The sequence below is a fragment of the Pelmatolapia mariae genome, linkage group LG3_W, assembly GCF_036321145.2.
Source record: "Pelmatolapia mariae isolate MD_Pm_ZW linkage group LG3_W, Pm_UMD_F_2, whole genome shotgun sequence".
Classification (NCBI taxonomy): Eukaryota; Metazoa; Chordata; class Actinopteri; order Cichliformes; family Cichlidae; genus Pelmatolapia; species Pelmatolapia mariae.
In genome coordinates, this window is record NC_086229.1 from 97,250 (window position 1) to 110,401 (window position 13,152).

Here is a 13,152-nt window from a genome sequence, read left to right on the forward strand (position 1 = left end):
TTCGTGCCAGCCACGACTAATAAAGTTTGGCCTGCAGTTGCATCACGCCCACTTCCTGTACCGGCCCTGCCCGGACTTCCCTCCCAGCATGCTTTGCACCTGCCTGCGCTCCAGCCTGAGGGTGATGGCCTTCAGCAGGGCGGGAGGGTCGCCACCCGACAACCGCTGCCCGGGTGATGGGGCGTTACTGAGGTTACTGCTGCAGAGAAACATAGATGTGTCCGATTACCTGTGGACGTGTCACCTAAGCTCGCAGCTGGCACACAGGTGAGGCTCCACCCACCAGCACCTGTCCACAGTCAGAGACAGCAGAGCCTAACCTTTGTCCTCCTGTCCTCCGCTGGCTCTGGCTTGTTTCCTGCTCCTGGTCCCGGTCTTGGTCCTCACTCTCATCCTGGTCTTGGTCCTCAGTCTGGTCCAAGGTGTGTGGAGGCAGCAGTGTGTGTGCTTGCTGTCCTGGAGGCTGATGGAGACTCTGAGCAGAGCTGGAGGACGCAGAGACATCTACTCTGAGATGCTGGACGAGCCTCACACCTGTCCTGTGACTCAGGTAGGTCCCACTCTCACCTGTCTTCCTTACAGGTGAGTGTGGAGCATGCTCAGTGTGCTCTGTGTCCCTGCAGTACAGCGTGTCCTCAGCGGTCCGTCGGTGCCTCGGTGTGTCGGAGCTCCTGGAGTCCCTGCAGACTGACTGCTGGTCTTCAGCCCCTCTGAGCTCTCTGCTGCCCCCTGATGGCTCCAACCTGACCTCCTCCCAGATCAACGGGTTCCTGTCCTGGTCTTGCAGGACTCTGTCCTCCGAGCCTCGGGGTGGAGACGCTGTCAGGTAAGGTGACAGCAGCTCCCCACATGAAGTCATGTGATTACGTACCAATGATTTTTGCCGGTTTGTGTGTCAGGCAGCGCCCCCTGCTGCTGGTCGGCGTGCTGGAGCTGCCATCACAGACGTCTGAGTTCAAACACTCGATACAGCTCAGAGACGCCACGGGAGCTGCAGCCTGCGTGCTGACGGAGAGCAGCGAGGAGGAGGAGGGAGCGCAGAGGGCGGTCTTTAACAGCGCCTGGATCGGTACAATGCACGCACACAAACACACACACAGTGACACACAGCTTTATTCTTTAATGTGTGTGTGTGTGCTGCAGGTTGTCTGGTGGGTGTGGTGCAGTTCACCATGGTGACAGAGAGATTCCTCCAATCAGATTTCCCTTCCTACCAACACCTGGACCAGGACAGGTTTATCACACACAAACACTGCAGGTACACACACACACACACAACCTGCAGCATGCTGACTGCTCATTGGTCCATTCTCTGTGATGTAAGAGGGTGTCTGATTGGTTCAGGATGTGAGCTTCCTTCCTGGTTGTAAACATTATGAGTTAAATAAAGCTGGGTTCAATTCACAGGGTTTACCTGCAGTTCTCTCTGGACCACCTGCACATCCTGAGTCCATCTGTTGCCATGGAGACACACCTGAGACACAAGGGGGAGGAGCCAGGAGGGGATGTCACTGCCAGGAAGCAGACAGTAGAAGAAGAAGAAGAGACTGCTGGGAGTAAGAGGAAGAGAAGAGAAGAAGAAGAAGCAGACTCCGGCAACCCCTGGCCCTGTGTCTCCATGGTGATCAGGGTGGAGCAGAAGGAGGGTGTGTCCTGGAGGAATACTGGGGTGGAGGCAGAGGATCAGGAGGCAGGGCTGAGACTGTGCTTCTCAGCGAAAGCTGCTGTGATTGGTCCAGTGGTCAGCTGGAGGCGGGACCCAAAGAATGAACCAATGACAGAGAAAGAAAGTGAACAAAAGCAGGAGAAAAAGGTGAGAGACGCACCTGTGTGGGTTTACCTGAGCTCACCTGGATACACAGTTACGTGTGTGTGTGTGTGTGTGCAGGTGGTGCTGGTGTTCTCAGGTGTGTGTACGCGGTGGTTTCCTGTCCTCCAGCCTGGATGTTTCTACAGACTCATCGCCGCTAACACCCAGGTATCAACCCAGCTTTGATGATGTCACTAAGGGGCGTGGCCAGAGGTTTCCCTCATCGGTCTCTGCTCTCTGATATCAATACACATGAACACAGACGTTTTTCAGCTTTATCTGTAGTTCTTCACACACTGAGGTTAATTATGGAGTTCCACAGGGTTCAATGCTAGGACCAGTTCTGTTTACATTATACATGCTTACTTTGGGCAGTATCATCAAAACACATAGCTTACATTTTTACTGCTATGCAGATGACACCGAACATTCCTGTTTGTGGGGGAGTTGATATGACCTGAATCCTTGCAGCTGATTGGCCCATGTGTCTGTCAATCAGGATCCCAGTGTTTTGATTGGCTGTGGAGTTTCTGGGCGCAGTGGGGTGGATCTCCACGCTGAGTCAACCCTACAAGTCAGACGTGGTTGGAGATTCCACACTCTGACACGCCCACTGCTGCTGCCCACCTGCAGACAGGTAACACACACACACACACACACACACGGTTTGTTCCTCGTCTTCCTCCAGGACCCTTAAACTTTTTTTATAGAGATTGACAGACCACGTGATTTTTGTGCATTGCATTGTGGGTACAAGTGGCAACAAAATCAAAACACTGCATCAAGCGTTAGCATTTCCAGCACAAGTAATCAGCAATTCTGCGGTTTTAATCCCTACTTGCATTTTATTTGCCCCAAAAACAGTTATGTACAAAACGACAGAGAACACAGCAGGTCTGTACAAAGACAGAGTTGATGAAATGGCAAAGAAAAAAAAAGTACGAGGAAAAACTCAAAGGAGTGAACCATATGAGCATACAGAGTGGAGTAAGGATGTTAGCGTGCTGCCCGACTTTCATGACGCACATATTTGTTATTATATGGTCCTAAGTATGAGTGCATACACTCACAACATGTTTAGTAACTTCAGATCCCTGCAACAAGCCCAGGTCCAGTTTACTTTGGTGATTTGGACTGTTCCATTTCACAGCTGTAGCTGGGGCTGCAGAGCAGGTCAGCCACTAATCAGAAGGTTGGTGGTTCGATCCTAGGCTTCCTCCTGGCTGTCCAAATATCCTTATATTAACCCCTATACTAACCCCATGTCTGCCTAGTGGTGGTGGTCAGAGGGCTCGGTGGCGCCAGTGTCTGGCAGCCTCGCCTCTGTCAGTGCGCCCCAGGGCAGCTGTGGCTACAATGTAGCATCACCAGTGTGTGAATGACTGAATGTAGTGTAAAGCGCTTTGGGGTCCTTAGGGACTAAGTAAAGCACTATACAAATGCCATTTACCGTTTATTTAGCTGTTGTTAAATATTTTTATCTCCTGTACAGTCGAACACAATCTATTTGTCGTTTCAGGTTGTAGTATTACACAACATTTTCAGATCTAATAGAAATAAAATGAGTGTTTCGTAATTCATTCAATTTATTGTCTTTATTTATAACTGGCATTATTGTTTCATTCTTTTATAGAATCTTACAAGAAAGAGGCAAAATTGTAAAAATCCATCAGCTTTATTAGCTGCTTCGTGAAAAACAAATCAATACAAAAACAAACAAAAAAAACCCCCACTGGAACTCAACTTACTGGAAAACAGTTATTCATCACTTGATTGCTTCAAAACAACCCTTGGGCACATATATATGCACATATATAACAATTTCTCTTCCACGACGTCATCCAATAAAAAACTATCTCTTTACCCGTCAGCTTCCTGTGGCTGTCATGCGACCGGCTATTGCAGTTAATAATACAACAGCTTCTTGCCATTTTTTGTGTTTCTTTTTAGTTACTGTGTGACTGTTTCCATGTGAAAGCCTGCGTGCGGTAGCGCCACTCGTTCCCATAATCCTTTGCGGTTTTACCCCTGAATGACGTCACATTTTCCATCTCTATTCTCTGTGTTTTCAGGCCGTCCCACCCACAGTCTTGTCTGTCTCAGAGGTCTTAGACTGCAGGTAAACTGCTCATCCCTCACTGAGTCGCCCCCTGTGGCCATCTGAGGAACCGCAGATCCAGCCTGCTTTAAACTCTTACGGTGCGCACACACCGAACGCGATAGAGGCGGCCAGAGCGTCAGGTTCACATGTAAAGTCAATGGAAAGAGCGCGATGACACACGATTGCGCATCCGGCGAACATGCGGAAGCAGATTTGCGTCGCGAAAACGCCCAAACCCGTGAAACGCACGTCAGTGTACCGCGTGGGGCGCGTTTGACTCGCGAAGAAAACCACGCGTGTCAGATTGTGTGTTGCATTTTGTGCACACGCCCGTACCGCGCCAACCGCTCGAGTTGGAAAATATGAACTCCGGCGTCAAATCGCGTCCCGACAACCAATCAGGAGGCCGGTGACGTGGCTGTAACCAGGTCACAGGGGCAGATCAAACCAAAGCCCTTCATTCTTCATTCAGTATGGAGGAAAAACTCATCACTGCCGTGGCTAATCACCCAGAGCTGTATGATGCCAGCTGCTACTTCTACCGAGACAGGAATAAAAAGGACCGAGCTTGGAGGCACAGAAGTGAGGAGATCGGGCAACCTGGTAAGTTCATTCATTCTCCTTTTTAATTTTCAGACTGACCCGATAAAGCCGCGCAAAAGCTAGCAAGCCCGCCTACTGTCCCGCTATTTTCCCACTGATGTACAAATACCTTTCCGCTAACAAGATAATGTGTTTATTCAGAGGACATCTGCAGCACAACACATCTGGCACAACTTCCTCCCACATTTCCGGTCCACGCGTGTGGAAAGATGCAATTTTGAGGCGCGATGGGTTTTTCTTGGACACGCGTTGAGGTGCGAATGTGCACGCGTCAAATTAGGGGCGTTTAGGGCGTTTTCGCTCGCCTCTATCGCGTTCGGTGTGAACGCGGCCTTACTGGTGTGTGTGTGTGTGTGTGTGTGTGTGTGTGTGTGTGTGTTTCAGCTCAGAGCTGGTGTGTTTTCAGGGTTTGGTGTCTGAAAGGATCAGTGTGAACAACAGGACTGCCCACTCTGGACACACACACTCAGGTACAAACACACAGGTGGTTTGTGTATCAGGCTTTTTCTGCTGTGAAGTTTTAACATGGGGGTCTATGGGGGCTGACTCACTGCTGCCTCTGCTGGACACTAGAGGAACTGCAGGCATCAGTGCTTCACATGTGAGTCTCAGGTCTGACTGTTAGCTAAATGTGTGTGTGCAGGTGTGCATCTCACTCTTTGTGACCAAGCTGGGAGGAGTCTGCAGGTGTACCTGGACTTCAGCCACACACCCTACCCACCTGGCCTGTTGCCGGGTAACACTCTGCTGTTGTCTGGTTTCCAGAGGAGGCTGTCCAGGTGAGACACACATACACAGGCTTATAAATGTTTGGACTCTTTATTTGGACTCATTTCCAACCAATGTAACCCAACAATAAAATCATGAATTATCTTGCATAAATAGGCTGTTGATTTTCTTTACTCATTTCAGGTGTTACCAGCAAAATAGTTGTTTGATCCTCTGGGAATGTACCCAGATTTATTTATTTATTTAGACAGAGATCTTGACCCCCCAATGTTCAATACAAAGTTACGCCGATGGTTACGTACCTGTGTGTGTGTTTCAGGACAGGAAGTGTGTACTGCACGTACCTACCTGTCAGTTCGATAACTGTGGTCTCCCTGGGAGACACCAGACTGGCCTTACAGCCGTGTGTTTCAGTGAGACTCAGGTCGTGCCCCTGACTCCACCCATTCGACCTGAAGAAGCAGCAGGTGGTGTAGTTCTGAGGGTAATCAGGGCTGACCAGCTCCATGTTCACTGCAACGCCACACCTCCCACACGGAGGGTGGAGACCACAGGGGAGGGGCAGGACAGCGAGAGGCATTTAGGACTCGGGTCACACCAGGAGAACCCACAGGGACCCTCCACCCACAGGTGGAGCTGTGTTAACTGAATATTAATTTTTGTCCTTTACTGCAGAAAATAATTACAATCATAAGAAAGTGAGATTAGTATCAAACAGTAACAGTTTCTAAAAACACAAACGTGGAGTCTAAACTGAGACGTCCTGTTTAAAATAACAAGAACACGTTTTAACTCCATAAACTGTGACACGAGACTCTTTATGATTAATGAACACTTTTTTCCATTTATGGTTTTAACTCATTCATGTTATTTGTTATTTACTTTGCAAAGATCAGTTTGTAGAATCAAGTTCAAACTGAGGGTTTTCTTCATATTTACAGTCGGTGTAAAAACGTCAGAAGGTTTGAGTGAAAAGAGAGAAACAGACGTTTGTGAGGATTCACATTGAGGATATCTGAGGTTATCAGAGTGTCAGGAAGGGAAACCTGAAGAAAGTCAAAGAGCCGCCCAGTACAGAACAGGCCTGTCAGAGCAAAGACTTCAAAGACTCTATAGGCTGCACAGGGACACACTGTGAGCTCACAGAGCTCCACGTCTGCAGAGCAGACACCTTCAGCCACACTGCTGAGGACGACCGGGACAAAGACCCTGCAGACTGAAACGTCCTGTGGTCAGAGGAGGTGAAACGAGAAGAATGGTGGTGGGGACACTGTGGGGGGACACCACAGAGGGAAACAGACGTCCTGCAGGACGTTTCCACAGGGCCGAGCCGTGAGTCTGCAGTCACATGACCTCTGTCTCTGTCTCAGGTGTGTGACGGGGACACTGACGACTTCCTCCTCCACTTCCTGTTGTGTCTGTGCAGCAGTGATGTCATGATTCGGCCGCTCAGCCTCACCTGCAGGAAACGCACCAACCAGAGACCAGAAGGTAACCCCACCCTCACCACCCTGACCCAACCTGACTGCAACCTTCAGAGTTGTGTGTGTGTTTGTGTTTCAGAGGTGAGGAGGTTCACTCGAGGAGACAGAGAGTTCCTGACCAGACTGGCTCCTCCCCTTCAGCTCACCTGTCTGCACCTCCACCCTAACTGAGGTTTGTTAGGGTGGCTTCGTTCTGACTTCATCTGTTCTACCTGTTCGTACAAATAAAACTTTATTGTTCCTCCTCCTGTCACATGGTATCTCACCTTCACTGACCCTAACGCTGGTGATCAGGGTCAGAGGTCACACGAAGCTCTCTGGGTTTAACCTCACATGAAAGGGGCGGAGCTGTCATCATCACAAAGGGCCTATAACAGGTCATGTGACCCTTCTACAGGAAGTGATCCCTGTGAGTGGCGCCCACATCAGAGACGTTCTCAGATGGTGATTCATAAAACCTGCACCAGTAAAATCTGACTGTAGAAGGATGATGAGTGAAACTGGTTAATCTGGTGTTTGTGGCACAGAGCGGGACAATAAAGGTTTGACCTCCACTGTGTGACACGTGTACCTGAACAGGTGTGCTGTGTGACACGTGTACCTGAACAGGTGTGCTGTGTGACACGTGTGGCTCTGGGTCAGGTGTAACTCCCACAGCCGGCCTTTAGTTCAGATTCTCTGTGTTTGTGAAGTAAAACTAAACACTGTGAACGTGTTTCAGTTTCTTTACAGACGTCAGACGGTGAAAGCTTCAGCCTGACCAGGAAAGAATCAGTCTGCTTTAAATCACACTTACTTTAAAATTCATTTCTCCTCACCTTCATGTGTTTTGTATTATTTGATCTTATACTGAAAGAGTTCATCCATCGACACAGTTTAGTGTTAGTTAGTCATAAATTGGACTATTTTAGGTTAAATGATTTCAGTTCATCTTTCCAATAAAGCTGGCAGCTCTGAAACAACTGTTCTCTCTGAGGGTGTTTTAAATAAAAGTAAAATAATTAAATATAAGTTCTGTGAACAGAGCCGTCCAGTGGAGCTCCTCAGGGCTCTGTGCTTTCACCACTTTGTTTTCTGTGCTAATGAGTGTCAGAGCATATCAGCATTAGTCCTTTAACATGGTCACAGCCACTGATGAATGTGTTCAAATGTGGGTTTTTTAATCCAGGTTTACATCACACTTAAACAGTCTCCATGAAACAGGCCTCTAACCCTCATCCATCCTTCATCCTGGAGATTACTCATCTAAACCAACTAACATACAGAATGTGATGTTTTCAAAGCTAACACGTACAAACAATTGTTATGGATGCGATTAAATTTAGGAGCGATGATTTGTGAAATCCTACAGTGGAAACTACACCGGGGACCCGATCCTTGGGGTGTACCAATTTTTGTTATAGCGTGTTTTGGGGTTTAAAAGCCACAGAGACGCGGTGCTTAGAAAAAATGCATTTCAGCTGTGCTGATACTCCTGACACGTGTAAGATTGGGGAAACCTGCATTCAGCTGAAACTGAAAAACACTTTGTCCAGATAAACAGAATCAACTTTTGGAGAAAAATAAAATGAAATATTCTTCATCAGACTCTAACAACTAAAAACATGACACTTACCATAATTGTATGGGCTACATCAAATATATTCAAGACCAACAATAACACTTCTCACTGCTGCTAATTTTAACAAAACAAAACAAAAAGTAGGCCAAGTTATAAAGAAAAAGGCAATTCACCAAGTCTTGAAAAATCAAACTGAAAAATAGAAATACAAAATAAAATATCCATCCAGATCTTTACAACCAACAACATAAAATCTATCTTAATTAAATGGCCTAATTCTCCAATAAATTAGCAATAATAATGTAAGAAAAAATAAGATATTCAATTTATGGACGCTCAAATTAACAGAGTGACATTAAACGCACCTCACTGCCTGCCGTAGCGTTCTTCGCAGCTGCACTTCACCTCAAAGGTGGGTTAATACTAGAGATGGACCGATCCGATATTAGGTATCGGTATCGGTCCGATACTGACGTAAATTGCTGGATCAGATATCGGTGAGAAATAAAAAATGTAATCCGATCCATTAAATATCAAAAAAGCACCTCACAAAACTTGCGACACGGCGTAACTCGGCTCATAACCGTAGCATGTCGGAGCAGTGTGCTCACGTGATAGAGCGGCTGTGTGTATTTGTAGCCTCACTAGCAATCCAGCATTTCATCTCCAGGGAAGTTATCCCAGAGAGAAGTAAAGCAAGTGTGTAAGTTCATCTCTGAATGTTTGTAAAGCGCTCCCATGTTAAGCTTAACAACCGATATATGGAGCGACTGCCTCTTCTTCTTCTCTCTCCCTCTCCTGCCGCTACTTCATGAAACTGCTTAATGATCAGCTGATCGGCTTTTCTGTCGGGAGTCCCTCTCTCTTCTTTGTTTTTGGCCCACTTTGCACCAGAAAGAGGAAACCAGCGGCTGAACAACAGCAGCACGTTTAACCTTGATAAGCTGTCATTAGAATTTATTTAATATTACTTTCTAGACCAGGATCCTTTTCTGCGTCGCTGACGGCTGGTAACTGTGCAGGGGCGGATCTAGCAAAGTTTAGCCAGGGGGGCCGAAAGGGCATTAACAGGGAAAAGGGGGCACACAGACATACTTTTCTTTCTTATTCTCATTTAAAATGTCTAGCTTTTAATAAATAATTATCTGAATCTTACACCCAAAGTTTTAATCTGATGTAAAATGTATAGAAGTCAATTACTGTATATAGTAACTGTTAAGTCTAATATACCCTAGTAAGCTTTAGTACTTTTTCCTTTGGGAAGATACCATCTGTGCAGTCTGCAATTCTGTAGAAGAAAGATGTTGAATCTATTTAATTATTCTTGAAAAATAATTTATTTCTGTGCATTTTTTTCCACAATGCATCAAATTAAAGTTGATTACGTCGATTAAGCATCATGAGGTGGAGGGTGGGGGGTGGTTCCCTTTTTTCTTTTTTTTGCTGGGAGGTTGCTTAATATTTCTGCTAAGTACTCTTTAAAATACCAGAATAGGAAGGATGGTGCAGGTTTAAGTTTATTAGATTGATCAGTATTGCTGAACTATGAAATATTTTGGGTGCAGTGTATTTTTTACATACAGGTATAACAGAATAGCTTTAGTGTTGTTGTTTATTTAAACTTGAGTATGACCGTATACAAAATGCAGCAAGATATTAAAAAAACAGTTTTATTGATTAAAAAACACACTATATCGGATTCATATCGGTATCGGCAGATATCCAAATTTATGATATCGGTATCAGTATCGGACATAAAAAAGTGGTATCGTGCCATCTCTAGTTAATACATCGGATTTAACTTAAGCAAAGTCCCGCAAGTAAAGGAAAAAAAATGTTTCTGACAAATACAACAAAGAACATTAAAATAATTCACTGTCAGTTACTGTCGCTATGATTTTGACGAGATTAGCTGCTTCATTTGGTTCGGCCTAAAGTTAAAGTTAGGTTAAAGTTCTCTCAGTGATCGAGTGTTTATATGATAAGATGCATGTTTAATGCAGAAAGTTGGAATTACAAGTTAGTAAGAAGGTTTTTAACGAAGGTTTAATTTAAGCCTGAAGTTCAAAGGTGAAAGAAATTTCACGTTTGATGAAGGAAGATCAAGTTTTATCAAGGCTAACAAGGAAATAGGTCAAAGGTCAAAATAAGGTAAGGTGATAAAATATAATAGATATATAAAATGAAAATATAAGATAAAAGGGTTTTTTTGGTTATAAGGAATAAATAGGTCAAAGATCAAAACAAGAGTACTGTTAAGTTAAGATAAATAGGTCAAAGGTCAGATTAAACAGAAAGGATCGGCAAAAATTGAACACGGATAAAGAAATAATACATTAAACAAGGAAATGTAGCCTGGGAAGTGGTTAGCAAGACAGGACACAATTACTGGGGTTCTTAATGTGCAGTTTTATTGTCAATGACAACTCAATAAACAAAGAAATGTCCTTTGACCTTTACTTTTGTCAAACAGCGGCCATATGGACTTGTACTAAACATTGACAGCACAAGAGGTAACGTGGCAAAGTAACAGAATAACCGATTAAACAAAGATGCGCCAATACAATACGAGGAATAAAGGAAATGAAATGAAATACAAAACACAAAAATACGGCAGTGGCCTCTGTCTGTGCAAAACAAAATACAAAGAGCTAAATCACACAAGGCTCCTTAAAAAAAATGTGGAAGTGTTACAAACATTTTTATAAACACTTACATTCCACAGAAATCTCAGCTCACTTGGAATACTGGAACACATACAGGTCCTTTGCATCATACATTTCAGAAATATCATCTTGTTAAACTACTGACGTTTTACCACTGCACTACAATTATACCAATATGTTTCAATGAGTTATGTGCATTTTTAACAATTCCTTACCAACAATATAACTCCTACACAAGATTCCCGTTCCACATCCACAACAAAAAGTAAACAGGAAGTCCCAAGATGCATTTCTTGTTAAGTCTTTTTTTGGAAAACTGCAGTTAACGCTTAAGCACTGCCACCCCCCAGTGACCACAATATGCAACTGCACCGACCTATAAAATTAACAGCTTGAAGTGCACACAACATGCAGATAACAAAAGAAATAGCACAAGCAATAACATTAAATTATCCAATAACATTCTTGTCTTACCATACATGGAAACAAAGAAACAACATTTTAAGACCCTTTTTTGAACCTTAAATGGAAAATATTATTATTAATTTACCACTCGGCTATAGAAATGAATTAAAAGTCTGAGTTAATGAGAAATTAAATGTTTAAATCAGGTTAAGAGTTAAATTTTAACCCTTTGTTAGTTAAACTAAATAAAATAAAATAATCCGAATAAACGATTGGAGGAAAAAGCAAAGATGTTGCTCTTTTAAAATAGTTTGTACAGCATAAAGAAAAACACGTTTCAGTAAATTGTTACTGATCCAAAACCACTGTACACTGTAAAATCTAATTAGTTCCCAGAACTCAAAAAAATTATGGAAACTCGTTGCCTCAAAAAAATTGAGTAAAGCTTAGCTAAAAATGACTAAGTTAGGACAAATTATTTATTTTGAGTATTCTGTACAAGCTCATTTGTTCCCAGAACTCAAAAAAATTGGATCAAGTTTACATAAGATGACCAAGTTAGGGCAACTTACTCATTTTGAGTACACTGTACAGCCTTTTTTTAGTTCCCAGAACTCAAAAAAAATTATGGAAACTCGTTGCCTCAAAAAAACTAAGTAAAGCTTACTTAACAAGACTGTTCTGTTAGGACAACTTATACATTGCAAGTCTGCAGTATTAAGAATAACTTGATATTTCTGACTGTACAATACTAATTGTTTACCTACTGACAAACATTTCAAGTTCAACTAAATGAAAAAACAATTTGTGGTAACCTGAATATGATTAAAAATAATTAACAACACTTTTTGTAATGATGTTAAAATCAGCCCAACTTTTATTTTCAAACACAACAAAGTATAACAGCCAACATACTGGACACTGTTCTGCTGAACAACAAACAATTATATTGCCATCACTGTTATAGTCTTACAATGAAACAAAGTCTCAGATGTAATTATTCTGAAAATACGTTTAGGCCTACCACAAGTTTGTTTTGTACTTACATTATTTATATAATCAAAATAAAATATTTGTTGTTCTGTCACAAGTGCAGTCTCTAATTTAAACAACACATTTGTTTTCCATTCCAACACAGGAGCTGGAATGTTGTAATATTTTAAGGATGCTTGTTTCCAGTCCAGGCATTACTGCCTGAATGACTATCATGGATCGAGGTGATCCAAATGTAGGTGCAGAAGAAAGTCTTTAACTTCCCTTAAGTACAGTGGCAGTGGATGTGGGTTGGAGATGCAATGAGCTTGAACCTGCAGGCGACCATCTTCACTGACCACACCATCTGTGACGGAGGACTCATCTCTCCTGTTGTCCTGCAAGCAAACAATCATATTTTAACTTAATTGCTTTCTTAAAACATTTTTTTCTGCTTCTGGTATAAAACAGACTCCAATTTAGACAATCTCAGGCTCCCTCCCCACCGGAGAGGTGACATTCAATGTCCCAATTGTCAGTCTGGATAGCCCTGACCACCACCCAACATACAATAATGTCATCAAAGCATCATTTTAAAAAGGGCTATGCAAACATAGCCAATAACTTTCATTCTAATGATGTGCAAAATGATTTTGGGCACAAAACAAATTTTGCTGTTAGAAAACTTGCAGACTTCACTATATACAGTGTAGACCCTCTAAACTAAGTTTGGGGGATGTGATCTTTCAAGAAATGCAGACCAAACTGTTGTTGTTTGTTTACTTACACAGCATGTTTTGTAGAATTAACTGGAGTCACAG

At 43.4% G+C, this 13,152-nt stretch overlaps 1 protein-coding gene and 1 long non-coding RNA gene across 2 annotated transcripts; both read left to right on the forward strand.

Annotated features, from left to right (window-relative positions):
- Nucleotides 1-514: 514 nt before the first annotated feature.
- Nucleotides 515-1,996, forward strand: LOC134647115 (CST complex subunit CTC1-like). The gene is made up of 6 exons (XM_063501296.1): nt 515-550; nt 624-826; nt 900-1,069; nt 1,144-1,258; nt 1,408-1,813; nt 1,889-1,996. Exons 1-6 carry the CDS (start codon nt 515-517, stop codon nt 1,994-1,996), a joined length of 1,038 nt encoding a protein of 345 aa, XP_063357366.1.
- A 101-nt stretch (nt 1,997-2,097) lies between these two features.
- Nucleotides 2,098-4,922, forward strand: LOC134624131 (uncharacterized). Its single transcript, XR_010093452.1, has 3 exons — nt 2,098-2,447; nt 3,883-3,929; nt 4,899-4,922. It is a non-coding gene; the product is annotated as an uncharacterized LOC134624131 (long non-coding RNA).
- The last annotated feature ends 8,230 nt before the right edge of the window (nt 4,923-13,152 follow it).